Source organism: Alosa sapidissima, chromosome 24 (assembly GCF_018492685.1).
Source record: "Alosa sapidissima isolate fAloSap1 chromosome 24, fAloSap1.pri, whole genome shotgun sequence".
Taxonomy (NCBI): domain Eukaryota; kingdom Metazoa; phylum Chordata; class Actinopteri; order Clupeiformes; family Clupeidae; genus Alosa; species Alosa sapidissima.
The window spans coordinates 9,764,457-9,792,341 of NC_055980.1; the positions used below are offsets into that span (position 1 = coordinate 9,764,457).

General features: G+C 40.9%; 1 protein-coding gene across 3 annotated transcripts; it reads left to right on the forward strand.

The window, feature by feature from the left end:
• Positions 1-85: 85 nt before the first annotated feature.
• Positions 86-27,539, forward strand: gucy2cb (guanylate cyclase 2Cb). Of its 3 annotated transcripts, XM_042082643.1 has the most exons (28): positions 86-178; positions 634-760; positions 1,261-1,373; positions 1,984-2,051; positions 2,409-2,624; positions 3,138-3,259; positions 4,541-4,643; positions 5,354-5,465; positions 6,307-6,421; positions 14,339-14,421; positions 14,579-14,693; positions 15,377-15,461; positions 16,213-16,315; positions 16,501-16,563; positions 16,746-16,817; positions 18,759-18,863; positions 18,985-19,071; positions 19,242-19,374; positions 19,910-20,047; positions 20,987-21,075; positions 21,233-21,324; positions 21,817-21,975; positions 22,561-22,753; positions 24,059-24,233; positions 24,591-24,689; positions 26,231-26,325; positions 26,475-26,551; positions 26,710-27,539. In XM_042082643.1, exons 2-28 carry the CDS (start codon positions 703-705, stop codon positions 26,891-26,893), a joined length of 3,054 nt encoding a protein of 1,017 aa, XP_041938577.1. In that variant the 5' UTR covers positions 86-178; positions 634-702; the 3' UTR covers positions 26,894-27,539. The 3 variants fall into 3 exon arrangements, with proteins under 3 accessions (XP_041938577.1, XP_041938575.1, XP_041938576.1); XM_042082641.1 differs by lacking the exon at positions 86-178 and having other exon boundaries at positions 195-760; XM_042082642.1 differs by lacking the exon at positions 86-178 and having other exon boundaries at positions 195-760; positions 21,820-21,975.
• The last annotated feature ends 346 nt before the right edge of the window (positions 27,540-27,885 follow it).

The following is a 27,885-nucleotide window of genomic DNA, read 5'->3' on the forward strand; positions in this document are numbered from 1 at the left end:
CAATTGCTACAATAAACATTTGAGCCATTCGACAGCTAATATTTGGTGATGCATTTATGTTTACACAGGCAGGTGATGTATTGGGCTACAGACTGAAAGCAGACATGAGGCGTTTGTCTGTTGTTCATTAACGCAAGTTGGCAACAGGAGTGAGCAACTAACCAGAGGTTAAACGCAGGTGTGTAAGCAGAGCCTCCAAAGTTTCGACAAAAACCGCCACTAGCCTACACCTTGACATGCCAGAATTGGACCTTGGATTACACATTTAAGATCTGTTTCAAGACGATGGAATTAAATTTTCATAACTTCACACCACAGATAATCTTGGTTTGTGAGGCAAAATTATGACGGATGGCAGCCTAGGCTACTCAAAGTTAAGACGAATAGCTGGACGACTGTGGAATAGACCTATACGTGAAAAGGACCACCTATTGTGAAGCTAAGGATATCTGATTTAATTGCATATGCGCCTACGGGGAAGCCTAGACCTATATTATTTAATGTTTGAAAATGGCGAAGCATAAATCTGAACCATTCACTTGCAAACCAACCAAGAGAGGACAACTGGTACATCAGTGGTGGTTTTATATTTCTATATTTACATTAATTTTGAAAGGCTGTGAGTCCGTTCAGGTGTCTTGTCTCAAAGGACGAACATCCATTAATGTCGTGTTACTGGAGGACGATGAGTCACCGTGGAGAATGAGTTTTGTGAGAAGAGCTGTGGACGAAGCCATTCTGACAGTCAACAAGAATGATGGTAAATGTTCATGGATATTGAATCAGGCATTGATCTTCATATCAATTTGAGAGAAAAAAAGTTTTGTAGCCTATTCCAGTGAAACAGGCAATTGCCCTTTTCACTGGAATAGGCTAAACGTTTTTTTAATAAGGCCTATATGACAGAGATTTAATGATGAACTTGGCATGAAAAGAGTTCATCTCATTTTGATTAAAGGAAGATGGTAATTCTAATTTGATGGAACTAAATGAAGGGAAGTCAATGACCTATCTGTTATAGCTTTTAATAGATTTAACAATTAAATTGTCAATTTAAGCAGTGGCAAATATCTCAGTCAGTAGCCTACCTAGTAGTGAATTTTTTCAGTCATTTGATTAGTGGCATAGGCCTACAGATGACTTGATGTGTAGGGTGAAGGTGTAATATGGCAAATTATGTGTTTCAGTTCCTTGTTATTATAATGCTGTTCTGCTCTTACGTGAAAGAATAATGCCTCTCAACTGTACCTCTGTCTGAAGGTCTCTATCATAATCTTACTGCCAACTACAATGGGTTCCAGACTGAATTTTACAGACGGAAAGGCTGTCAAAGCAGTAGCTGTGAAGGAGTCCAAATCCTGAAGTCCTTGACTGTATGTGTCTTCCACATGAGCACACACAATGTTTAAGCTTTATTCAACCAGGTTTAACAAGTGGTATATCAATTTTGCCTCTGGGCATGACATTCTATCAGCCATGCCTTGGCTGACTCTACAAACTGAAATGTTTTTGAAAAACAGCAAGCAGAGGACTCTTAAGATTGGGCTACATGCCTGGCGTAGCCTTTGCTTAAGACAAAACATGTATCACATCAACATTTAGGACATTTAGCATACATTTGTATTATTCTAAGTTATTGTAACATGGTTTGACTCTAGCCTATATCTTGAGAGACTCATGGGATGACTTAAGAACAGAGAGGGTGTTTTTTTTAATTACATTACATTACATATGATTACTTATAGATCTATCCAGTACCTTAATAATCATCATAAGCATAATTTAAGTCTTGAAATGAGAAACTCTATAACTTGATAACTTACCCTAGGAACAGTGGATTTACTATGGAAATTACAAAAACACATTTCAACTGTTTACTTTGATTGATTTTCAGAAAATCAAAGGAACACACTGAAATGCATCCAAGCTGTGGACTTTTGACATGTTCTGTGTTCCATATGTGCTTTGATTCATGTGTTTTAGGAAAATGGAGAAGTCGGTTGTGTCTTGTTGGGACCCACCTGCACTTACGCAACCTTTAATATGGTGGAGTGAGTTTAACTATTGCATCTAATGTAGGCTAGATTTACCTCTAACCTCTCTATCTCGTTATTGTCAATGCATTCAGTTGATATTGTATTGTGTTAAGCAAATGCAACTTAACTTCTGTCTATGGAATCCACTTGAAATGACTCATACCATTTAGTTATTTCATTGTAGACATCCTTATAGCTGTGTAACACGTGTAGTAACTAATCGACTATATATATATATAGTCGATTAGTTACTATATATAGTAATAGCATGGTAATTCAATAGGCAGATGGTTAACAATCTAAACAGAGAAGATTTATCTTTTTAAAATAGGGTAGTGCAATATTGTGATTCTGGTCAACTCTGTGTCTCAGCTGGGACATAGGTCTGCAGCTCAGTGTGCCTATCATCTCTGCTGGAAGCTTTGGCTTGTCCTGCAACTTCAAGGCCAACCTCACACGCATACTGCCCCCAGCCCGCAAGGTCTCCAACTTCTTCTTAAAATTCTGGGCCTTCGAACACCAGATTAAGCCGTCGTGGAACAAGACCTACATCTACAAGAAGAATGAAAACACTGAGGACTGTTTTTGGTGGGTGCCCATTTCTTTCCCATAGGTGGCCTCTAGAAGGAATGAGTATCTTTCAGACTTGGCATGGTCAGTTATGACAAGTTACAGGGTTGTACTGCGAAAAAGAACTTTTATGTAAATGCACAGTGATATCCCGATTTGAACACTGGCCAGGCCTGAGAAAAGCTCCTGGAAAGCATACCAAACCTGCAGAAAGAGGTTTTACAGCCTAGACTGTAAAAAAAGAAAACTGTCACTTGCCTGTACGTTTGTCCATGGCATGGCAGCTTACTTAATTTATCTAAACATTTTTTTAAAAATCATTTCTACTGTATTATTTGCTTTTTTCAGAGCAGATACGGTTTGTTTTATCATCATTTGGTGGATATTATAATGTGAGTAAGTTAATTAGTGAAAATAAGCAGCTCGACATACCACTTCTGGTTTATCTGTGGATCATAGTTGTTGTATGTTTCTTGGACATCTTTTGAAAACTGATGATTTTAATAGGAAAAGCTTTCTCTCTGTCCTTAGGTACATCAATGCCCTGGAGGCCGGGTCATGGGACTTCAGCGCAAGCTTATCGAGGCGCATCCTACTTCGATCGGAGGATGAACTGAGGCAGGCTTATAACAACAAAATGAGGGAAAGTAATCGTAAGTACATCTTTCTTCTCCATTATGACCACAATCAAATTTCAATGTTGAAAACATATATTGGTTACACTTTACTTGACAGTGTCGACATAAGAGTGACATGACACTGTCATGAACGTGTCATAAACAAGTCATAAACATTTATGACATAACGCTTCTGTTATTAAAGAAGCCCTATGCAAAAATGTTAGCAAAAATGACCTTAATTATGCAGGTTGAGAGTCATTCTGATGGTTCCACAACACTTTTTGGGTCGTTTGGTGGGTGCTTCGCCTCCCCCTAGTGCTTCTCCGCGGAATAACCGAATATGCAACTTTCTGGTCACGGTCCGAACAAATCCGGATGTAACTCAGCGGAAGTATCTAATCATGCCTCGAAAATGTAGTCAGATTGTAGTTTCTAAGAAGACTGCAAAACGGACCCGACTTGGCTTTGTTGCTGTTGAAATTGTAAGTAGCCTACCCTTGGGTGAACTTCGTTTTTGTAATGTGGTCTCTTGAACAATGTGTTTGCTCGACCGTTTTATTGTGAGCCCTGTATGTGTTTAGCTTGGTTTCTTGATGGCTAGCTCGCTAGCTAGTGGGGGTTTAGCGTAGCAGTCACTGGCTACCGAAGCTGCAGGGGGAGCTGTATCGTGAAAAATGTGAGCCCACATCAGGCGAAAACCCAGAAACAGCGAAGGAATAACCAGACCTGCATAGGGCTTCTTTAAGTGACATTCGGTTTTTGTCATAACAAGTTAGTGTTAGGATTAGGGTTAGGTTTAGGGTTAGGTTAAGAGTTATGGTTGGGGTTAGGGTTAGAGGTTAGGATTAGGATTAGGGGTAAGGGTTAGGTTTCATGTGTCATGACGGTGTCATGTGTTCATGACAGTGTCATGTCACTCTTATGTCGATACTGTCAAGTAAAGTGTTACCCAGATATTTAACTATGTAATATGATATGATATGATATGATGTAATATAATATAACTGTATATTTTGACAGTTTTTTTTGTTTAAAAATACTTGCTAAACTGGAGATTTTTGTGATTGGTGATTAAAGGTACTGTAGGTGATTCTGAGCCATTTCTAGCCTGTAACACTTTTTTGTCACATTCAGTGAATATTTCCTCATGATCCACTAGGTTTCCATTCTGTATAGCACGCTGGGAGAGAATCGCTTACAGCCTCCTACAGACAGACACAATTTCCGTTTTCCGTTTACCTCTAGCAATGCCATTTTGCATATTGCGAATCTAGTGAGGAATCACCTCTTTTTGCCTCTTATCTCTTCATCCAGTCTTTATCCTATGCGGAACCCCTGAAGATGTCACCAAATTGAAGAATAATACTGATAGTGCTGTTGATGCTGACGTTGTCATCTTCCTCATCGACCTTTACACGTTGGTGTCAAATCATTTAATTATGCTTGTTCTCATCTCATGCGTAAAAAAAACGTATCTCTGGCTTTAGCTCTTAGGCTATATTGCCTGAATGTCCGCTGGAAATGTCAATATAATTAAACATGGTACACACATTTTTTTATTATGCAGGAAATAATTAACCTGACCCTAGCCAGATGAATGTCGTTCCGCTTAGCTCCGCCTAGCTTCACTCACATCCATCTGGGACCTCTTCCATTGAGAGTGATTTCTCCAACCAACTTTATGGTTTAGCCAATCAGGACGCAGGGCGGGAGTTTCATAGATGTGACATAGCGTAGAAGCGACTGTGAGTCTGTTATTAGCGTCACGGGTTGGCTTCGATGTGAGTGGTTGAAGTAGCACGTCAATAGATGACGGACAAGTGGCTTATTCAATCATATGCAAGCATTTTTTGATTAGGCCCAGCCTTCTGAAGCAACACTTCAATGGATCGGTTCCAGATGGATGAGTGGAGCTAGGCGGAGCGAAATTCATCTGGCTATTGCCAGGTTAGGAAATAATCTCCCTGTAAGGAAACCTGTAAGGTTTTGGTTACACATAGAGTAGGACGCAACATGTAAAGATATTTTAAGAATTAATAAGAATTAATATTAAGAATTAATATCTCTATGTACTAAAACTGACACGTAATGTGTTGGAGTATTAACAGTGATGGTGTATCCCCACAGCGACAGGTATTACAGAAATACAACCTCGTTCAGTGCCATGCAAAATGTGTTGGTACTGACCATGCCCAACACCAGAAACTACACGATTGGAATCAATGCTATGAACCAAACGGTGAGAAGCTATAACGTATTTCTAATATGTGTGCTTTTGCATGCTCTCATTTTTCCATGTATTAATTTCTATCAAGAGGGGTCTAAAGGCATATCTGCTCAACATGTGTTTTGGTTTGTATAGTATTGTTTATTTTCATTAGGCTGTTGATTAACATTGTTGTTTTTATTGATATTCTCCTCAAAGTAGTCTTACCATGCTATTGTTATTGTTATTATATTATTGATTGAATGGACATTATTGTTTATTATTGCTATTTTCCTTAATTTTCATTGTGTATTTCATTAGGCTATTGAATTAATATTGTTGTTTATTATTGCTATTCTCCTTAATGTAGTCTGACCAATATTTTAAATAGTTCCCTGTTAAATTTAAGTATTATATTGTTTTGTATTTGTGGCATCTGCCAAATCCCATATTTCAGCCCCAGCCTATATTTCACACTCCAGTTTAATTAAGTAGTATAGGCCTAATTTAGGGTATAGTAATTTAGAGTATAGGCCAAACGGATTGCCTGTGTCCTGTACAGGGGCGCTGCTAGAAAATTTGGGCCCTATGACAAACAATAGTTCTGCCAGACCTCCCCCCCCCGCCCCACTGTCAGTGCTGGGCCACTGGCTGATTCAACATGTGTAATCGGCCAAAATGAACGCCGACTCCGACTGACGACGGCACGGGACACACCGAACCGGCTCAAGTCACCGACCTCCGATAGCCAATAATCGGGTTGGTGTGTCCTTAGAATCTTCCTAACCCCCCACCCCCCACAAGCGGCGTCCCTGGTCCTGTAGTTTGTGGGCCTTCTTTTTTTCATTCTGAAATGATGCTTTTTACCCCATAGGAAAATGATTACACTGCAGCTTACCATGATGCTGTGCTTTTGGTGGGAGATGCCAGAATAGCACAGAATAGCACAGAGGTGCTTTTTGATTACTTCAGAAACGCGACTTTCAAAGGTAAGGGGTTTCAATTACTTTACTGTTGTTTAGTAAGTAAGGGTCTTTAAAATTAAATATTTTACACACAATTACTAAGATATAGCCATTATAAATGGGAAAGTTAGATGGATTTTATAAAGCAGAAGACATAAAGCAGAAGCTATAAACATTAAATGACAATAAATTAGTTCCTTCCTTTTATTTTTTGGGTTGGAGTGCCAAAGGTTCCACACCCTATTTACAGTATCAATGACTCACCCTTCCTGCACAGGAAAGTCATGGTAAAGAGGTCATAAACATGTGTGATATCTGATTTTGGTAGCATGTTTTAGTTTAATAATGTGAGTTAATAATTAATTGGCAATTTCGGGTTATAGAACCAACTGGAAACTTAATCATAGGCCTACTAATGGTCACAAAGTCTGATCTGATGACTGTGGTGCAATAGAATTGCAGTGGATTGATCTGGCTCAGATTTTAAACTCTGTGGACCATACCCTCAGGATATGTTATTTTGCCCTTGAGAAGCTTATCATGGTTGTTTTGTTTTTATTCCAAATGTCTGTGTTAAAGGTGCTGTGTGGAGTGTTTTTGTTGATTTACAGTAAAGGTACTGTAAGGGATTCTGAACAATTCCTAACCCATAAAACGTTTTTTTGTCACATTCAGCGAATAGTTCCTTGCCATCCACTAGCTGTATAGGCTACTGTAAAAAAAAACTGTACTTTGTACACAGCCCTGGCTCTGTGAACGGGAAAACACCTTTTTCAGGGAGCGCTGAAGAGGTGTGTTATTTGGTGTCTGGATCAAACATCAACAAACCTGACGTCATCCAGCATTACAGCCCCTGTAAAACATCCACACAATGATCTAGTTATAAGCGTAGGTGTAATGTTAAAAGCACCTATGCTATGTCTTGTCTAGACATCCACTGAAGTTAGCATGCAAACAGCATGGTCGCTGTATTAAATACAATGCAACTCAGTGGAAATGTGCCTTGTGACTGCATTCAAGACAACTCAAAGATTACAAATTCCACACATCTATTTTAAAAACCCACTGTGGCCATTTGGTCAAACGCTATAATCTAATTCCAGTTCCTCAGTGATGCACATTCATAAAATTGTGATTCACATTCATTTAATGAAAAAAAAATAATAATCTTTCATGGCGAAGTAACAGCTACTATGTACTGTATCAGCACCTAGGATCTTCACATTGTACGCGGCATGCGCTATGCTGACCGCTAGGTTGCTTTTGGTTGAGGTAATGTCCCAAAGATTTTTCTTGTGGTTGCCACCAGGCTCAGCGCAAAAGACCTATGATAACGGCTCCCACACACAGTTGCGTTCCGTCAACGCATGCCAGTGGGTGTTCCCAATGGTGGCTATGCAAATGACTTGAAGTATAGCCGTAATTGGATTGGCTGGTGCCTTCTGTTGTTGTCCGTCGGTGCAGCAAAAGTTTAACTTTTCGACGCGAGCGACAGAAGCCACGCGACGCAACGGACCCAAAATTCTGTTCGGCAACAGATCAAGAAAATGGACAAGATATGTCTCCAGCACTGCACCGCACGCAACTGTGCGTGTGAGCCATTACAGCGCGCGTGGTGTGAGCGTGTCTGTGTCCGTTTTTATTTCGGCTCCCATGTTAACAGGTTAGACCTTGCACACCGCTTATGTGACACGCACGTCTCAGGTGCAGCTCGAGCTGCGCCGAAAATGCGTGCATGTTAGGAATAGGACTCACGCCTATTTTTCATGCCACACGCAAGCGCGTTGGAAGCGTTTCCTATCAAAACAGTAAAGAAAAAAAAAATGACGTGAGAAAAAGAGACGTTGTAATTGGCAGATAGGCTGCCGCAGCGCTGCATCAGCCATGCTTCTGGTAAGCAAAGACATACAAAATCTCACACAGCCGCCACGCAACTGACACGCCACGTTCACATCACGTTCCTGGTGTGAAACGGCCGTAGGCTTTGCTCAGCGCAGCGGCAAATCCGTTCTTGTGCGCTCAAGCCATTGACAATAAAGGGGCAGAGCTGCGCTATGAAATCCATTATTGTCAGTGGCTTGCGCGCACAAGAACTGGCCTGGCGCTGCGCTGAGCAAAGCGTAGCGCAAGCTTTTTTTTTTTTTTTTTAAAGCCCCCCTGTGTAACGTTTTCAGTTGTTTGTTAACTAAATCAACATTTACCATTCATAAATGTGGCCTCATTCATGTTTAATTATGACCACCACCAATTCGAAGCATACCTACTGGCTTAGAAATCCTCATTTAAATCTACATAGCACAGGGGCGACTAGCCGTGTACATGCGCCATGTTAAAATACCGGTGGCCAGCAAGGGACATACCATGCGAATACAGCTCAGTCTTTGGCGTCTGGATGCATAGAAAAACATTAGCTTGGATTCATCTGCAGAATTTCCCTACATTTAGCAATGTAAGTTACGAGCCCATTTTCTACAAGTCATATCTTCCTAACAGTCCGACATTGACATTGTATTTTCCAACGAAATGAATAAAGAGAAATAACTTTGTTCATGATCTGTCACCAACTCACTTGATCTCTAGTTTCTAGACCCAGAGACAGTTGACAACCTAACCTAACATAGTTATGCTAGGACTAATAGACCACAAAGTTGCTGAACGTGTTATTTCAGTTTAGTTTGCAACAATATAGTTTAATCAAAGTCCTTAGCTGCAGTAGCCTACTACCTAGCCGTTCCCATTCACTTTCCGTTTACTGTGCTAACGATAGCTAGCTAGCTCGGTCCGAAAGAGTTCCATTGGCATTGCACACAAGCAATGGCAATAAAATAGTACACAAAATGTTATGAATATGTTGTTATTGCTTATTCAAGCGTAACTCTCGCCAAAATGCATCCTAGGGTGTTTTTGTCAATGTACCCGAGTCAAACTTTCGTGAATGGGAGTCGTATAGCCTACTATTTTGATGTGTCAAAATCGCTATTTTAAGAAGGCTCAACACAACGTGAAACTTTAATCGAAGTATCATCAGTGTCTCTACACATGAACTTGAGCATTGAGAACATTGTTAGTGTACACATAGTTTACTAAAAAAAAAGGTTTTGGACAACTCACTCCTTGACTGATGGCAGCGAGCACAAAACCCAAGTGAGTTGTTCAAAACCTTTCTTTTAGTGAACACTGTGTACACGAACAATGTTCTCAATGCTCGAGTTCATGTGTAGAGACACTGATGATACTTCGATCGAAGTTTCATGCTGTGTCGAGCCTTCTTAGTGTTTTAAAAATAGCGATTTTGACGCGATCATGTATCAAAAAATAGTTCCCATTCAAAACTCCACAACACGGACAAGCTTGAAAGTGGCGCTTCAGACATAATTATGCTTTTAAACGAAAGTTAGACTCGTGTACATTCACAAAACACCCTAGGGTGCATTTTGGCGAGAAGTTTATGCTTCAACGTGCTAGGACTCCAGAACTAGTGTCAGTTTTGATGTGTGACGGCTCCCGTAGTTCTAAACGAGGCAGCGCTTGAGAGGTTGGTTGTTATATAACTCCTAACCACTAGATGGGAGAATTTCTTACACAGGGGTGCTTTAAGTATATTTTTTGGGCTTTTTGCCTTTATTTCGACAGGACAGTGAAGATAGACAGGAAGTGAGTGGGAGAGATGGGGTGGGATCGGGACATGACCGCAGGTCGGATTTGAACCTGGGTCCCCGTGGGCACTTGGACCCGTACATGGTATGGACACTGTAGCCTGTTGCGCCACAGCGCACAACTTTGGTCGTGGCGCCCTTACAGTAATGGGTTTCATAGCGTAGCGCTGCCGCTTGTGCGTACAATGTGAAGCCCCAAGAGGGAATTTACTTAGCCCCGCCCCTCGTCTATGCCTCTGTCACAAAGGCCCGCCCCCATCTCTGCCTAAGGCTGAGCTTAGCCTACTTGCTTATTAGGCTACTCATGTAGCTAAGTGACTCGGTGCTGCGAGGGCAGCAATATTGGTGCGATACAAAGTAAAGACATTTTTCTGAACACATGCAGCAGTGTCATGGTAAGAAAGAGTTGTGCGTACAGATGTCCTCAATTAAATTTGTATTGAGTCTTCACACCTGCCTCATACCAAAAAGTATGAACCAAAAACCTGTAAATATGACGTGTCAATAAAAGTTTTGAAGTAACTATTTGTGTTCATAATGTATGTCTCACTGTGATAATGGGTGTATTTAGAGCGAGCGGTAGCCTAGGTTATTCCTTCAATTATTATGATAACATTATCCGGTGTTGACAGGCGAGTTTCGAGATTGAGTTCAGCATTGTTCAGGAGTAGGCTAGGTAATAATGATTGCACCTGGAAGAGGTAGGCTACATTCCCTTTATTATTATAATCACTATTGATAACGCATTATATAAGGAACAGGCGAGAATGCATCTCGATCAGCAAGTGTTACATGGGTTTCGCCTGAGCGTTGTAGATAGATACCTTTATTTGGCTCTGGGTTTTGCGATTTGATTTCAGCATACGCTCATTTTTAAAATATGCATTTAATCCGAAGTCATGTCAGCTCTCTATGCAGGGAGTAGGGCTGTCACTTTTATTCGAACATGACGTGAAATATCCGTAGTCGAACTATAAATAAACTATTCGGTTTTTAGTGCTGTGTAGCGCATTTCCCGGTGTTGACAGGCGAGTTTCGAGATTTGAGTTCAGCATTGTTCAGGAGTAGGCTAGGTGATAATGATTGCACCTGGGAGAGGTAGGCTACATTCCCTTTATTATTATAATCACTATTGATAACGCATTGTATAAGGAACAGGCGAGAATGCATCTCGATCAGCAACTGTTACATGGGTTTCGCCTGAGCGTTGTAGATAGATACCTTTAATTGGCTCTGGGTTTTGCGATTTGATTTCAGCATACGCTCATTTTTAAAAGATGCATTTAATCCGAAGTCATGTCAGCTCTCCATGCATGGAGTAAAGGCTGTCACTGTCTATGATTAGTTTTATTTTATTGTTTACCATCTCATTCAGTGCTATATGATCCAGGGCTCATGACCAAATCAAGCCAATATAATAGCCAGTAGCCACAATGAGCCCATGCAGCCACCCCGTTTCGACAATCAAAGGTAACGCACAGAACGGCCAGCAGACAGATAATTACGTCCCCAACTCATCTAAAATGTGGTGTCTTGAAATACTTTGGGTTCTACACCATAGATGGTAAAGTGACCGTTAAATATAATGTTAAAGAATGTATCTGTGGATTGTGGCTTTACATCGGTCGAAGTTGACTCCATGTCGTGGTGTCTCACGTAACTCAAAGCCAGGCAAGCTGAGGACAGGCGCTCTGTTCCATCGTCGTTATGGTAACCAAACAAGTCTTCTTCTGTCTAGGTTTGTTTCTACGTTTAAGTGTTGTTCTTCTATGTGGTCCACCTACTGGAGGGGAGTGTTTACAGCAGTTCCGTTTCACACATGCGCAGTCTACGCGTCACTTTGACGCGCGGTCTTAAATTTCGGTCGACTCAAAGACGCGACGCATGCTGTAAAAATGACGCAATTCTCGTCACGCGCTCACCAGTGCCGCGTGCGCGAGACGCAGACGCGGCACCATACTTTAGGCTTAAAGATTCGTTCGTTATGCGAGTTAAAATTGTTATTATTGGCCAAACAAGATATTATCGAAATGAAGATGTTAGGAGCACAATACAACAGAAGATGCCATTACAACACAGTTAACAAAGCAGCCGCATTGAGAGCCTTCACGCAAAGAGCCTGTTGGCTTGCCATAGCTTACCTGTGGGCACAGTTGCCAACCATTCCATTAAGGCTATTTCGTTCCAGAAATGAAAAACACCTGAGCTCTTTGACGACACAAGAGTTAGTTGCCTGTGATTTGTCCTCCTACTTTGTGATGTCAGAAGAACGGGCTAATCCTTTTTGGTTTTTGTAGACCAAAGTTGATACACTGACAGTTCAAACCAGAAATCACAAATGATGAGTGTTTTGCTCATAATATGTCTTGTAACAAATAAAAAACACTAAATGAACATGTCAAAAGCGTTAAAAACTTGATTCTTGCCGCAGTGGATCAACTTCAGTGTCACTGTGATGAAGTGAATAATACAACCAGAATTCTCTCTTAGGAGGCGCTAATGTATGTGCACTAAGACCGTGTCTGGCATGTCGCTGAAAATTTTCAAAGTACACAAGGGATTTGGTCATAGGACTCATTGTCATTGAAGAGGTGAAACTTTGGTTGAAGCGTTAGCCATTATGGACACAGCTGGCCTGTTGACAGATATCTGTATGTGTTTCATGTGTCTCTCTGATGTTATTGGGAGCACTGTTTTTTGGAGAGGGCCATAAAACCTTAAGGTTCAAAGGGCCTTAGTAAAAGATATTACGTAATCTTTTTGAGAGATAACTAATAGATGCTATTATAGTTTTTTCTGATTGTTTAAGGACATTTTTTGTAACTATGGCTTTTTTTGCAAAACTCTACACACAAATAGGAAAACCTCTCATCCAATCAGCAAAACATTGTAGTTCTCTTGCAAAAGCTAACACACCTTGCTTAACTCTTCACACCTTCGTAAAAATTGTGTTTTTGGTGTCAACTACTTTAAAAATGGTGCCAACTACACACTAATGGTATAAATAAAAAACACATCTGGCTTTTGCTTTCTCTGTGCACAAGGTAGGCTATGTCAGTTTGAGATAATACTTTTGTCATAGTTCTGTAAACATACAGGGATCCAAACATCAAGTATTAGTGTTTATTTAGACACATCAAAACAAACACAAGTGTTTTTTCCAAGTCAAAACACAAAATAGTAATTTCACAGAGAAAAACAAAAAAATCAGTCTACATCGTGTCGTCTCTCTGGGTCCGGCCACAAAATTTCATCACATGCAATGTTCTCTAGTCCAAGCCACTGGGGAAAATATCTTTTGGAATGCCGTATCCAGGCCTGACATGACAATATCCCCACATGTAGACTGATTTTTTGGCCTGTAAAAGGGCTATTTATTTCTCTTCTTACCCTTCCTCTTCCCCCTTCTTGTCCTCCTCTTGCTCCTCCTTGTCCTTATCCTCTAACTTCACCTCCTTGTCCTTGTCATCCTCTTCCTCTCACTTCTTCAACTCTGCATCCTCTTCCTCCTCTACTACTACTTCTTCACCTCCACTTCCTCCTCTTCTTCCTCCTACTTCTTCACCTCCATGTCCTATTCTTCAGCCTCCTCTAATTCTTACTCTTCTCACTCTTCCTGCTCCCTCCATTGTACCCATTGTACATGACATGTGGCTTATTTATAGTGCTTAGGCTGATTGCAAAGTGAACTAATTATCTAAAACAGTTTTCACATGAGAAAGTGTGCCAGAGAGTTGGCAAAATAGTGTAAATAATAGCCATACATGTGTATACATTTGCTAGGAGTGTGTTGATCATTTGAAAATTGAGTGTAAAGCATGAGTTGTGTTTACAGTTCCGCAAAAAAGAGTGCTGTGCAGTGAATTGTGCCTACAGTTGTGCAAAGTGTGTGTTACAAAATTGCAAACTGAGTGCAAAGCAGTGTTTGTGCTTTTAGTTTTGCGAACTCAGTGAGTGGTTTTGCTATAAGTATTAATAGTTTTAGAAATTGTGCTATAAGAATCACGGTTGTGTTTAAGCATTCAGAAAAAACTGTAAGCCAGCACAATAACTTGAGGGTTGACACACTCTTATCTAGCCAATTTAAGTAGCTTTGAAAAATGTATATCATTGCTTCTCATTTTATGACTGGTCACTGCTATTCTTTGTATGCCTTTTGTTTTCAAGAGTGCTTCAGAAGTAAAAAGTACAAATCTCCTCAAGCTAAAACTGTAAGCTGTAAGATGTTACTTTAAAGAGAATCATGTTGCGCACTGACTGTGATGACGTTTTCCTTCATTCAAAGGTAAAGCTGGTGTGTACCATCTGGATGAGTATGGCGACCGTGATGTGGACTTTTCTTTGATTTATACCACTGTGGACAAACAGGTTGAGGATGCAATTTTATTCCAAATTTTGTGTTCTCAACTGCATATGTAGAAACAGATAATCAACAATAATCCATCTCTTAGAAAAGTTCCCATGTACTGTATCGTTGGTGGTTTTGCAGCAAACCTCATCATATAATTTACTTTTTTTTCATCAGTATAAAATCCTCTTTGAATTCAACACCACTACCAACACATCAACACTCTTGGACCCGTCACCATCATTCATCTGGCCTGGCAGTCTTCCTGCAGACAGCCCTACTACTACCTCAGGTACTCTACAGCTACTGCCTGTCAATCTGAATCTCTACTGTGGACACTGGGGAATTTCGAATGCACCACGAAAGGTTTTTTTTTTCAATGCATCTAAAAGATTTTTTGTTTTTTGGATGAATCACAGTAAGGTGTGATAAGGTTTTATTATTTTACTGTTCCACCTGACACATAGTGCCCCTAGACATACAAGACTGCAGAGCAGAGCCTCTTCCTTATATCAGGCTGTCCTTAGCTGGGTTCTAAATGAGCAAGGGATGCCTTGGGCAAAAGCATCTGCTAAGTACAATAACCATAACCAACCATAATCATGTGCTGTATTACATAATCCAGTGCAATGATTGAGTCTTGGATTGGTGTCCTTGTCGTAGCATTGTAAAGATCAGCACAATTTGTGACTTCTAAGGTGACACGACAATGAAATGCACCTATGCTCCACATGACATAGAATGCTATAACAAATGGTAGGGTAGGGTCAGAGTTGCCATGTTGCATTTTTTATTATCTGTCTTTTTTGTGTGTCAAACTGTGAGCTTATCTTATGCCTCACCTTGTCTTTGCGGCACCATTTTATAACATCATTGCTAATGACACCCTTGACTGTATATGTCAGGCTAGTGTGGATGAGCTAAGCTTGCTGACCGACAGATAGAAATAAGAAGGATTTTTGTGGGTGTCCACAGGTCTGCAGGATCATGACATCATTGTCATCGCCCTGGGCACCACGGTGGTGGGAGTCATGGCGTCTGTGGCCTTCATCTTTTACTGGTGAGCTGAGCCCCCACACCCACTGCACTCACACGCCGCCTCAAGTACCAATTAGCCCTGCTCAGTCCAAGGGTAGCCAGGCTACAAGTCCCTGACCGCTAGCCCCAAGGAGGCATGACAGAGGCAACTGGCAAAAAACAGATTTGTTCCAGTCGTGGGAAGTGGCTATTTTCTGTTGTTGTTAACTTCAGTCAGCGGTGCACATCTTCCAGAAACATGAAAAAGACTTCTTTACTCTTGAGAATGAGAGAAAATTAGAATAAATCTACCTAAACTGGGTTTCGATTGTGTCCGTCACGTGTCATATTGGTAGCACTGGCCTGTTGAGTTAGGGATCTGTGATTGGCAACTGAAACTCAGATAAGGGATGACTGGAATTGATCTGCCCTTGATTGGATTCAATATTACAGTAACATCTAGTACCTGTAAAGTGTGAACCACTCCTTGAGTATGAATCCAAGGCCAAACAGACGGAGTGCAATGATGTCTGAGCTTGTATGGTATGTGAACAGATAAAAGAAGAAAACTTGTGTGTGTGTGTGTGTGTGTGTGTGTTGGTGTGTGTTTGTGTGCATGTGTGTGCGTGCATGCGTGCATGCATGCCTTTGTGCGTGCATGTATTGTGTGTGTGTCTGTGTGTGTGTGTGTGTATGTGTGTGTGTGTGTGTGTGTGTGCGCGTGCGTGCGTGCGTGCCTGTGTGTGTGCGTGTGTGCGCGCATTTGTGCGTGCGTGTCTGTGTGTGTCTTACAGGCAGAACAGATCATATCGTCGCATTCAGAAGAGGTGGTCCCACATTCCCACTGACATGGTCACTCCAGTGGAGAACAATATTCGCAACATGGTCTCCCTGAAGGTGAGAATCTATAATTGCATTACTTCTATATGGATCCTATATTACCTAGGTTTTGGGAGTTCAAATCCTGAATAACCGCGGGTAGACTGCCATCTGGTGGTTAATGTGGAGGAAACTACAGGTGATTACTGTAATATGGTCATCAAAGTTCTCTTACCAACATTTAGCTTTGATTTGGCTTTCAGATTGAAGAGGACTCTAGGAAAGACAATAGCTTTCTGATCCACCGTGCACGCTACGACAAGAAGGTTTCTTTTACTTTCTGTCCATCCAGTCACCAATGTTCTCTGTACGGTGTTGACACAAGTGGCCCTCAACCAGCAATGCAGCAAACGTTTACTTTTGTTTATTATTACCTTTGTGTATTTTGGTTATTGACATGATAGTCTCGATCTGATGCCCGTTTTCTTTTTTTTTTTTAAACGTTTAGATCGTGATCCTGAAGCAGCTGGTCCACTCAGAAGGCTACTTCACTGAAAGCCAGCGCATTGAGCTGAACGCTGTAAGTAGTAGGCAAGCCGCCTCACACTCTCCAGCATCACAGCCCACCCCTGCCAATAAAAGGCTGGAAAAGATTATGTGACACTGCTGAACCTGGACTCTTCCTCTCTTTAAATATGTGCACAATTTATTTTGGTATTTGTTATTTGTTTTCTTGAAATATTCAAGGTCTTCCCTGAAAAAGTCATTGTCTGGATGGCAGTATATGTTGCTCAAAACCTGTATACATCATTCAGAATTGATTATGCTTTGCCAGATGTGCAAGATGCCCATGCTGTAGGCACTAATGTACCTCCACACCGTCATGGATGCTGGGTTTTGAACTGAGCACTATAATAAGTTGGATAGTTGAATAAGCCCTTTCTTCTTTAGACCAGAGGAGTCCATGATTTTCAAAAAGAATGGAAAATATTGATTGAAGACCTTTCTTTTAGCCTGGGTGCCAGCCGAACTTAACCCCGCCCACAAACATTTGAGGTCGGGAAGTTCGGTCTGGCATTGCACCGTTGTGGAGCAACTATGCTCGGACCAGAAAAACTCCTGAACGGTTTTGTTCAGAGCTAAAAATGCATCTTTGTTTAACAGTGGACAGATGTAGGTTACTAGTGACAAAATATTAGCTTTCAGTATGGTACAATGTCTTTGTAAATTACGTTTAATTACAAAGTGTTTCATTCATCCCGGATCTCCCTAACAGAAATGCTGTTGCTAGAAGGTAAACATTAGATTTCACCATCGCGTCTGTTGTAGAAGATATTGACAGTGCAGTAGCTTTAAAAATGACCAGAAAACAATGTTAAGGCATTTGTGGAGAAGAAGGATGGTTTGGGTGTTCTTCCTACAAGATTCACCCCCTGTATAAATTGAAACACGCCCCATGATCACATCCCAATGGAGCAGTATCAGACTCAAATTCTGACTAGAATTTTGACTATGAAAACATCAGGGTACCTTTCTCCACTTTACCTCAGTCCATTTTAAACCTTCTCAGGCCCAGATAAGATGGTGGTATTTCTATAAAAAGTGTTTTTCTTTTGCATGTTTACACTACCATTTGTGAATTGAGCATCAAACTGTGTTCATAGATAGTGGTTATCAGAGGTATTCCTGAGCCCATACAATGAGTTTCATTACAGTAACAGGTCTGGTTTTAATGCAATATCATCTGGGTCCAAAAAGACCACGGCCATCTAATATTGGACTATTTTTCCGCTCTGTCCCTTGTTTGAATATTTCTCTGGATTATCTGAATATTTTAATGATATTATGTACTATAGATGATGAAATCCCCCAAATACTTTGTAATTTCTTGTTCAGAAGCATTATAATTATTTTGTTTCATCATTTGTCCATATAGATTCACACAGAGTGATGAATACCTCTACATCTTTACTTCTAGTAGACTCTGCCTTTCTGGGATGCTCTTTTTCATACCCAATCATGTTGCCAGTTACCCTAATTAGTATAGTAAATATTCTTCCTTTGATTTTCTTTATCATTACACATATTTTCCCAGCATTTTCTTGGCCCCGTCCCAACCTTTTTTGAAACGTGTTGCTGGTATCAATTCAAAATGAACAAATATTTTCCATGAAATAGTCATTTTCAACATTTAATATGTTGTCTGTGTCCTTTTTGCAGCTACAGTAAATATGAGTTTACGAGATTTGCAGATTATCACATTCTGTTTTTATTTACATTTCACACAACGTCCCAACTTTTTCTGATTTGGGGTTGTACATTCTGCTGTTGTTAAGATCGCTTTTGTCTTCATAACATGTTCCATAATGTTTCATAACACTACTACATAACATGTCTGTGTCTTTGAATCACTTTGCTGCAAGGAATGTTAACATGGCACCATGTTGAGTTCCCAAATATTTTATGTGTAATGCTATGAATGAGGTAACTGACTGTATGGTTATATGCTTGTTGTCTTTAGCTTTTACATATAGATTACTACAACCTGACCAAGTTCTATGGCACTGTGAGATTTGACCAGGACGTGTTTGGTGTGTTTGAGTACGGAGAGAGGGGCTCATTAAGGGTGAGTTACTGCTGGACATGGACAACTGACTTGCAGTAATGAATAGTCAAAGCTTTTGTCTGTTGTCTTTTGCTGTTTCATTTATATGTTCAGTCTAACATTTTATTGACATCCATTTCAGTATGTGCTCAATGACAAGATCTCCTATCCAGAGGACACCTTCATGGATTGGGAATTTAAGACTTCTGTCATGTATGATATTGCCAAGGTAAGATTTTAGCTTGTTTTAGTTTTGGCATATTTATGCTGGTTTTGTGTGTTTTTTATGTATGTGCTGATTGTAGAAACCCCACTAAGTAAATTAAAAGTGTGCATGTTTTATTTCTGTTTATGGTATAAAACGGTTGCCAATGGTTAATCTCTCTGCCATCACTCTAGGGCATGTCTTACCTCCATGCCAGTAATATTGAGGTTCACGGACGTCTGAAGTCCACAAATTGTGTGGTGGATAACCGGATGGTGGTCAAGATCACAGACTTTGGTTTCAGAACCATCCTCAGTCCTGGACGAGGTAAAGCTTCTCTTCCTAAAGATATCCAAAACTGTTGGCTGGAAGCATCCCAAGAGGGGTCCTAAAGGGGTCAGGATTCCCCTCCTAAAGTGCTTGTGAGCAAGGACAGAGATGATGAACTTCCACACACTTTCTTGATATCTTATATCTTGATATCGCTTGATATTTTCTCACACACACTTTTGATATCTTATTTTGCTTGATATCTTATCATGCATGCTCCTGATATCTTTTCAGCTGCTAGTTGTATTTGTCATTTATAGCATAGCAGGCCATTTTGAAGTTGTAAATCTGTTTGGTTGACATCACTAATGATTTAATTGCTGTAATCTTCTCATTATGAAACTCACCATCAATCTCTTGAACAATAAGAAGCTAGTTTTGTTGCTCTCCTATCATCATTATAATCTCTCTCTGTCTCTCTCTCTCTCTCTCACACACACACACACACACACACACACACACACACACACACACACACACACACACACACACACACACACACACACACACACACACGCTCTTTCCTTTTCAGACCTCTGGACGGCGCCAGAGCACTTGCGTGTACAGGGCGTCTCCCAGAAAGGAGATGTCTACAGCTTTGCCATCATAGCCCAGGAGATCGTGCTGAGGAAGAGCACCTTCTACACGCAGGCCTGCTCAGATAAGGCTGGTGAGGAGGCTGTTTTTTCCGATACCCACAGCTTAGGTGTTCAACTCATAGTACTATAAACCCTTTCAATCTGTTCCTAGAGGGTTTATGGATAAATTGTTCAAATGCAGATACTTTGAATTGAATGAAAATGAATCTGACTTTTTAGCGTTACAAAATGTTGACTGTAAACGTTTTTTTTACTATTTGTTTTTGTCCACAATTTACCATTAGCTCAATGTTGTTTTCTGTGCACTGCCATCGAAAATGCATTAGGGACGCACATGTTTGTTTATCCAATTGAAAAGGTCTATAGGTATATTAGCCTACCTAACATCAAAAACAAAATCAACAAAGCAACTTTTGTAGGGCAAAAAAAGAGTGTTTCACTGGGGTTATCAAGCAGGCACCTTCCTTCATCTGTGTCGTTGAATTAGGCCCAGGACACCTTCACTTCCAACACACTAATCAAAAGCTTATCAAAAGCTAATAATGATAATAAATAATTTCATCAAGGGTTTCATTCATTTCATTCAAGAGTTTCTCAAGCTCCATTTCCTCACCGTGTTCATCATAAAATGATGGTGTAGATGTGTCTAATAGTATTGACTGACAGCGTCATTGGATAAACAATAGTTACACTCTATAAGAAAGAGTGTTATGAGCAAGAGGAGATGGAATGGCTAGTTATTTCACTTGATGAGATAAATGATCAGAAAAAGATAAATCTTCAATGGTAACGTTTGTGTCAGGCGCCACAGAAAATCTCCAGAACACTAGAAAAACATAATTTTGATTGGACTGCACCTATTTGTTCAGCTACATTATATTGGGGTCTTGTCAGTGATCACATCTTTGATCAGTCGATATCAGTGTTTCATTTACAGTGAGTTTAAACAAAGAATAGGGCTGCAAGCAAAGCTTTGGTGACATGGGATTTACTCCTGCTTTCTCACACAGATAAGCTGGCCAGAGTGCAATATCCTAGTGTGTACCATTACTTCAGACCAGACCTGCCCTTTGACACTGCTGGAGAAAGAGAACTGGAGGTAAGTGATCAGCATGGAAATATAGATGTGTTTTATGTGGGCATTGAGATGCATTTCTGTTAATGTGCATACATGTGTTTCCTTGTGACATGCATTTGTGTGTTCAGTGTTCTCTTGTTTGTATCATTTTTTTTTCCTCTCGCATACATAAACTCAGGTGTTCAAGTTAATCAGAAGCTGCTGGGACGAGGACCCAGAAAAGAGACCCGACTTCAAGAAGATTGAAATTGCACTGGGCAAGATCGTCAGGTATCAACTAAACCAAACCACTCGGCTCTCTTGAATAACGGCACCCATCTGTGCCACTGTGACCTACATTGGGCTCTGTGTGCCAAATCATTTTGGCCCCCATTTGTCTCCACTGATTGAGTGTGAGGTGCTCCTCACTCCTCATTTCCTGCTTATCAATCAGAGAGGTGGCTTCCCTCCAAAAGGAGCTTAGAGAGAGAGAGAGAGAGCTCTCATGATACTACGGCATGATGCACAGCCATGATGCATGAAGGCGCAATGTGCTTAGAAAATTAGTTTTTTTTTGGCCTCATATACTTGGGTAATCATGCAAGGAGAGTTTCATTCAGTACTTAGAAAGAGTATGATACTGCTCTAACCAAACCAATATTTATTAATCAAGCATTTGTCTCCAACACGGCATTTACTTTGCATATTAAAAAGCACTGTAGTAAGTCAGTGCTGCAAAGAGTTTTACGGATCTTGTTGTGTCTGTTTTTTTTTTTTTTAAAGTAGCCTGCACAACCAGGCCAATGAGAGTTACATGGGTAACCTGATCCGCCGGCTGCAGATGTACTCGCGTAACCTGGAGTACCTGGTGGAGGAGAGGACAGCCCTCTACAAGGCCGAGAGGGACAGAGCAGATGACCTCAACTTCAGACTGCTGCCCGGGTCAGTTAGCCTCCCAGGAATGCCCATCTCTAGATAGATGCAACAGTCAGATAAAGGACAGACATATAGACATAATGAGATGAGATATAAACCACCAAATGAATAAAGAAAACAAATGAGAGGATGAATGAATGGTTACAGCTATGGAGTTCTATGAAGCTAGCACAGACTACATGGTGAATCATGCTTGTCTCAGATATCTGCCTAGAAAAGACAGATGGGATACATCTTATTAATATTAAAATAATAGACATATGTCAATACATGATTGGCAGAGGCCTTAATGGTCAGGCCAAAGAGAGACCACACTATTATCTACTGTATTGCCTTGCAAGTTTGCTAGGCTAAGTTATGTGTCCAGCCTGGGATACAATCAGCCTGGGCAATTTACATTCATGGATTAGTTTATCCGGATGTGACACGTGTTGAAAGAGCAATTCTCAGGTGTTTTGCTTTGCCAGAGGCGAGCTTCACCAACGGAGACTGGCCACCACACCAACAGCTCGCCAGGCTGTAGGCTTGGGGGATTTTTCCTAAATCATGATGGCCGACACTGATCTGACCCTATGCCCTCTGACCCCACAGCCCAGTGGTGCGCTCCCTGAAGGAGACAGGCAGCGTAGAGTCGGAGCTCTTTGAAGAGGTCTCCATCTACTTCAGCGACATTGTGGGCTTCACCACTCTGTGCCACTACAGCACGCCCATGGAGGTGGTGGACATGCTTAACGACATCTACAAGAACTTCGACAGCATCCTGGACAACCACGACGTCTATAAGGTCAGAGTGTAACACCGAGTCAAGTCAAGTCAAGTTTTTTTATATCAGGGTTGTGCAAAATTCAAGAATTGAATTGAAACTGGCTCTTAAATTCCAATTCAATTCTTGAATTTCACTTGCATTTCAATTGAGGTAGCAAACAGGAAGCAAGAATTGCAAATAGAACATTTCATACACAGAGGTCATTCAAATTATGTTTTCTGAACAAAGTTCAGGAGGAGCCTATAGGGTTGATTGACAGACATCACTCACCCCATATCCGTTCGTGGGGTATAAAACCCTCCTTACTGCCCATTACATCATGGTGGAGTTGCAAAGCCTTCCACCTCCTCCCTTGCTCCTCCATTTCACTATCAGCTCTAAGCTCTAAATGACCTCTCATCCATAGGGGGTCAATATCTCCGCTATTGGCATCCCAGGATCATGGCCAGCTACCAAGCCAAACTTGCTCTTCTCTGCACTCAGTCTAAGCATTCCAATGGGCGATCTAGTAATCTTGTGCTTTACATAAAATAAAAGCGTAGAAGGGCAATAGTCAAAGAATAGTTTAAAAAGTAAAGATCATAATAAAAAATAAAACATAAAACACACAAGGTAAAATCATTTATAGGGCAATTCCACGGAAAGTTGACTTTTTGTCACATCCATAACGCCAGTGAAATGCATTGGCATTTGTATGACGTGAATGATAACATAAATTTTTTGTGCATTTTTTCTCATGTACATTCTTCAGCCAAAAATAGCAAATGCTCAAATTTCATGTAATCATTCACATCATACCATACCATCACATTTTATTGGCGTTATGGATGTTACAAAACACTTAATTTTCCATGGAATTGCCCTATAAATAAAGAATAGTTAAAAAGACAAAATAAAAGACACTGAGAGACTGAAAGACTGAGTGCAGGTATTTTGCTTTGTTGACCTCGATTGTGCTGTAGCATTTGTGTGTGACCAGTCTAGAAATGTTCACTCTTACTTATGTTGGTCAATATATTTGGCATTTGTGTGTGACCAGTCTAGAAATGGCCACTCTTAGTTATGTTTGTCAATATATTTGGCATTTGTGTGTGACCAGTCTAGAAATGGTCACTCTTAGATATGTTGGTCAATATATTTGGCATTTGTGTGTGACCAGTCTAGAAATGGTCACTCTTACTCCATACATTTGGCATTAGCTCATGTGATTTCATGTAATGCACAAAAGAGATAGCATGCTCATACAACTCTAGTACTCTGTCACTTCAACTGGAGTTTGTATTGATGCTCATTCCCTGTTCGTACATGCCATGTTGTTACCAGGTGGAGACGATTGGAGATGCCTACATGGTGGCTTCAGGGCTTCCTAATCGGAATGGAAACAGACACGCCACAGACATCTGTCGCATGGCACTGGACATCCTGGCCTTCATGGGCACGTTTGAGCTGCGCCACCTGCCCGGCATTCCTCTCTGGATCCGAATTGGGGTGCACTCAGGTACCCCAATACTGGTCTGACCATTTCTCTCTTTCTCTCCCTCTCCCTCTCCCTCTCTCTCTCAACATTAAGGGTGCTTTGGCTTGCTTGCTTGCTTACATAAAAAAATTCTGAAGTGCTCTTTTAAATGTTTTTTGTGGTCTGTGAGTAAATTACGAGTGAGTCAGTGGTTCATGTCTATGTAGACATATAATCTTATGTGCATTCCCATGTCACATGACTATACACAGCCTTGTGTTTCAGATCAGGCTATTAGCTTTGGACAAGAATCCATGAAGTAAAATGTGGGTACTGAAAGCTCAGGATTACTGTAATGTGCAATGTGTATTGTGTGTGTGTGTATTTGTGGTTTCGCAGGTCCTTGTGCGGCCGGTGTAGTTGGCATTAAGATGCCGAGGTATTGTGTGTTTGGCGACACTGTAAACACTGCGTCCAGGATGGAGTCCACAGGATTGCGTAAGCTCTGCTAAATTGTCTTATGATCTGATGAAGGACGTTACGAAGAAGTATCAAGCCTTGTTTGTTTGTTTTACAGTTTTTTCTGAATGCTTAAACACAACCGTGATTCTTATAGCACAATTTCTAAAACTATTAATACTTATAGCAAAACCATTCACTGAGTTCGCAAAACTAAAAGTACAAACACTGCTTTGCACTCAGTTTGCAATTTTGTAACACACACTTTGCACAACTGTAGGCACAATTCACTGCGCAGCATTCTTTTTGCGGAACTGTAAACACAACTCATGCTTTACACTCAATTTCCAAATGATCAACACACTCCTAGCAAATGTATACACATGTATGGCTATTATTTTCACTATTTTGCCAACTCTCTGGCACACTTTCTCATGTGAAAACTGTTTTAGATAATTAGTTCACTTTGCAATCAGCCTAAGCACTATAAATAAGCCACATGTCATGTACAATGGGTACAATGGAGGGAGCAGGAAGAGTGAGAAGAGTAAGAATTAGAGGAGGCTGAAGAATAGGACATGGAGGTGAAGAAGTAGGAGGAAGAAGAGGAGGAAGTGGTGAGGAAAGTGAGGGAGAGGATGACAAGGACAAGGAGGTGAAGTTAGAGGAAGAGGACAAGGAGGAGCAAGAGGAGGACGAGGAAGGGGAAGAAGATAAAGAAATAGCCCTTTTACAGGCAAAAAAATCAGTCTACATGTGGGGATATTGTCATGTCAGGCCTGGATATGGCATTCCAGAATATATTTTCCCCGGTGCCTTGGACTAGGACATTGCATGTGATGTAGACGAAATTTTGAGAGAGACGACCCGATGTAGACTGATTTGTTTTCTCTCAGTGAAATTGCTATTTTGTGTTTTCACTTGGAAAAACACACTTGTGTTTGTTTTGATGTGTGTAAATAAACACCAATACTTGAAGTTTGGATCCCTGTATGTTTACAGAACTATGACAAGTATGACCTCAAACTGACATAGTCTACCTTGTGCACAGAGAAAGCAAAAGCCAGATGTGTTTTTTATTCATACCATCAGTGTGTAGTTGGCACACTGTGTGCTTACTATTGTGATGGCTTGTGTTTACTGTTTGATACGAAAACACCATTTTTACGAAGGTGTGAAGAGTTAAGCAAGGTGTGTTAGCTTTTGCAAGAGAGCTACAGTGTTTTGCTAATTGGGTAAAAGATTTTCCCTTTTGTGTGTAGAGTTTTGCAAAAAAAAGCCATAGTTACAAAAAATGTGCTTAAGCAATCAGAAAAAACTGTATTAGAGCAATTAATCATTGAATTATTCACATGGACAAATAACTTTATGAATATGAGTGACTTGTTGTTTTTAAGCTGTCTAGAAGGCTTTATCATTTTCTATGTAATTATTAACCCTTCAAAGGTTAAATAGTTGCATTTTGTCCAAAAAGCTATTTTCTAGTAATCTTACTATTTCCACAAGCCAGCTGTTATTGGTGGTCATTCATAGTTGACTGCCTTTGAGGCTGTTTGATTGTCTTCTGGGATTCCCCACAGCTCTCCGCATCCACGTCAACGAGTCAACTATCAACATTCTGGAGCGCACAGACAGCGCCTTCGAGTATGAGAAAAGAGGAGAAACATACCTCAAGGTCTGAACCAGCTTCTTATATACATATTACATTCTATAGACGAGTGTATTGTATATGATACATACATACAGTACAGACTGTATACTGTATGTATATAAATGTATGTAAGTACATACACACATGTGATGAAACCATGGTGTTCTTTTCAGGGGAAGGGCAAAGAGATGACATACTGGTTGACTGGAGTTAAAGGACAGGACTACAATTTGCCAACACCCCCAACAGCGTAAGTTTATTTCTGATGAAGTTTATCTCTGCAGATTGTATTTTTAAAAATGTACACTTGCTCACTCTTTTAATGGAAGGTGTAAGTATGATTGTAAATAGCAGAGTAGCCACAGATGTGTGTTGTGTACATAGTGGTCACCCTCGTCCCTCCTGCAGGGAGAACTTCCAGCGTCTGCAGCAGGACCTGGCCGAGATGATCAGGACGTGCCTGTCCAAGCGTCTCCAAGGCCCGGAGAAGAGGAAGACCCTGTCCACACGCCAGCGCAGGGTGGAGCTGGAGGACGAGCAGCCTGAGTACTTGCACCTGGCCTCAGTGGAAAACTACAGAACCTTCCTGTAGAGCTGCCTGCCCCTCATCTCAACAGATAGATGGATGGACAGATTGAGGGATACATGGAGGTATGGACGGACTAATCTTCAGAACGGACAAGTCGTTGGAAAAGGGCTGATGTGGCAGGAATGTCTTTCATTTGCACTCGCGCGAGACACGGTTGACTCCAGTGATTTTAGTGGCTGATTGTTGTATTGACCTGATTGATTAGCTGCATCAGGTAGGCCCGAGGAGGATGAGAACCTGCAAAAAAATGCATTCACTTGGAATGGCCTACTGTTGGCATCCATGCCGCGGAATGTCGATGAATCACCAATTTGGTCTTACGAATAGAGTTGGTTTTGTATTTCATCCTTCTATCTGGCACCAAGGACTATTACTAGCTGGAGCACCTCTCTAGAGGTAGGGAGTACAGGACTCATTGATCGTAGTCCTCAAGAAGGTGTACTGTATTTTCTCCAGTCAGAAGAATTCAGAATTCTATTGGTGGTCAGATCAGTGACAGGTAGCGCTAGCAGTAGGCTAGCTAACTTCATGTGCACAGGAATGAATGAATGAGGTAAGAATAAGGAGTGAAGATTTGATGAGTTTGATCTCAGGCTTTTCATTATCTGACTTATACTGTGAGTAGAGATTAAGGACTATTTTTTGTTATGTTATTACCAGACATGTGGACTCGAGTCACATGACTTGGACTCGAGTCAGACTCGAGTCATGATTTTAATGACTTCAGACTTGACTTGATAAAATTCGGCATGACTTGCGACTCGACTTGGACTTGAATACTATTCACTCGAGACTTGACTCGGACTTTGCCTCTTTGACTTGTGACGACTTGACATGTCTCGAGTCAAAAACTAAATTTCCTGATCGTGGACCAGTCACCCCAGAGATGTTTTCCCTCCGCGACTAAAAAAAAAAAAAATAGCGGAGACAAGCGGCCAGTCCAGAGCACAGTTCAGTGCTGCCGCTACCCCCACATGCGTTACGCACTGTGTGTA

Coding starts and splice junctions, on each gene's coding strand:
- gucy2cb (XM_042082641.1), top strand. CDS start 511: ATGGCGAAGCATAAATCTGAACCATTCACTTGCAAACCAACCAAGAGA. Junction 15,462..16,212: donor GTGGCCTTCATCTTTTACTG/GTGAGCTGAGCC, acceptor TGTGTCTTACAG/GCAGAACAGATCATATCGTC. Junction 22,754..24,058: donor ACAACCACGACGTCTATAAG/GTCAGAGTGTAA, acceptor TGTTGTTACCAG/GTGGAGACGATTGGAGATGC.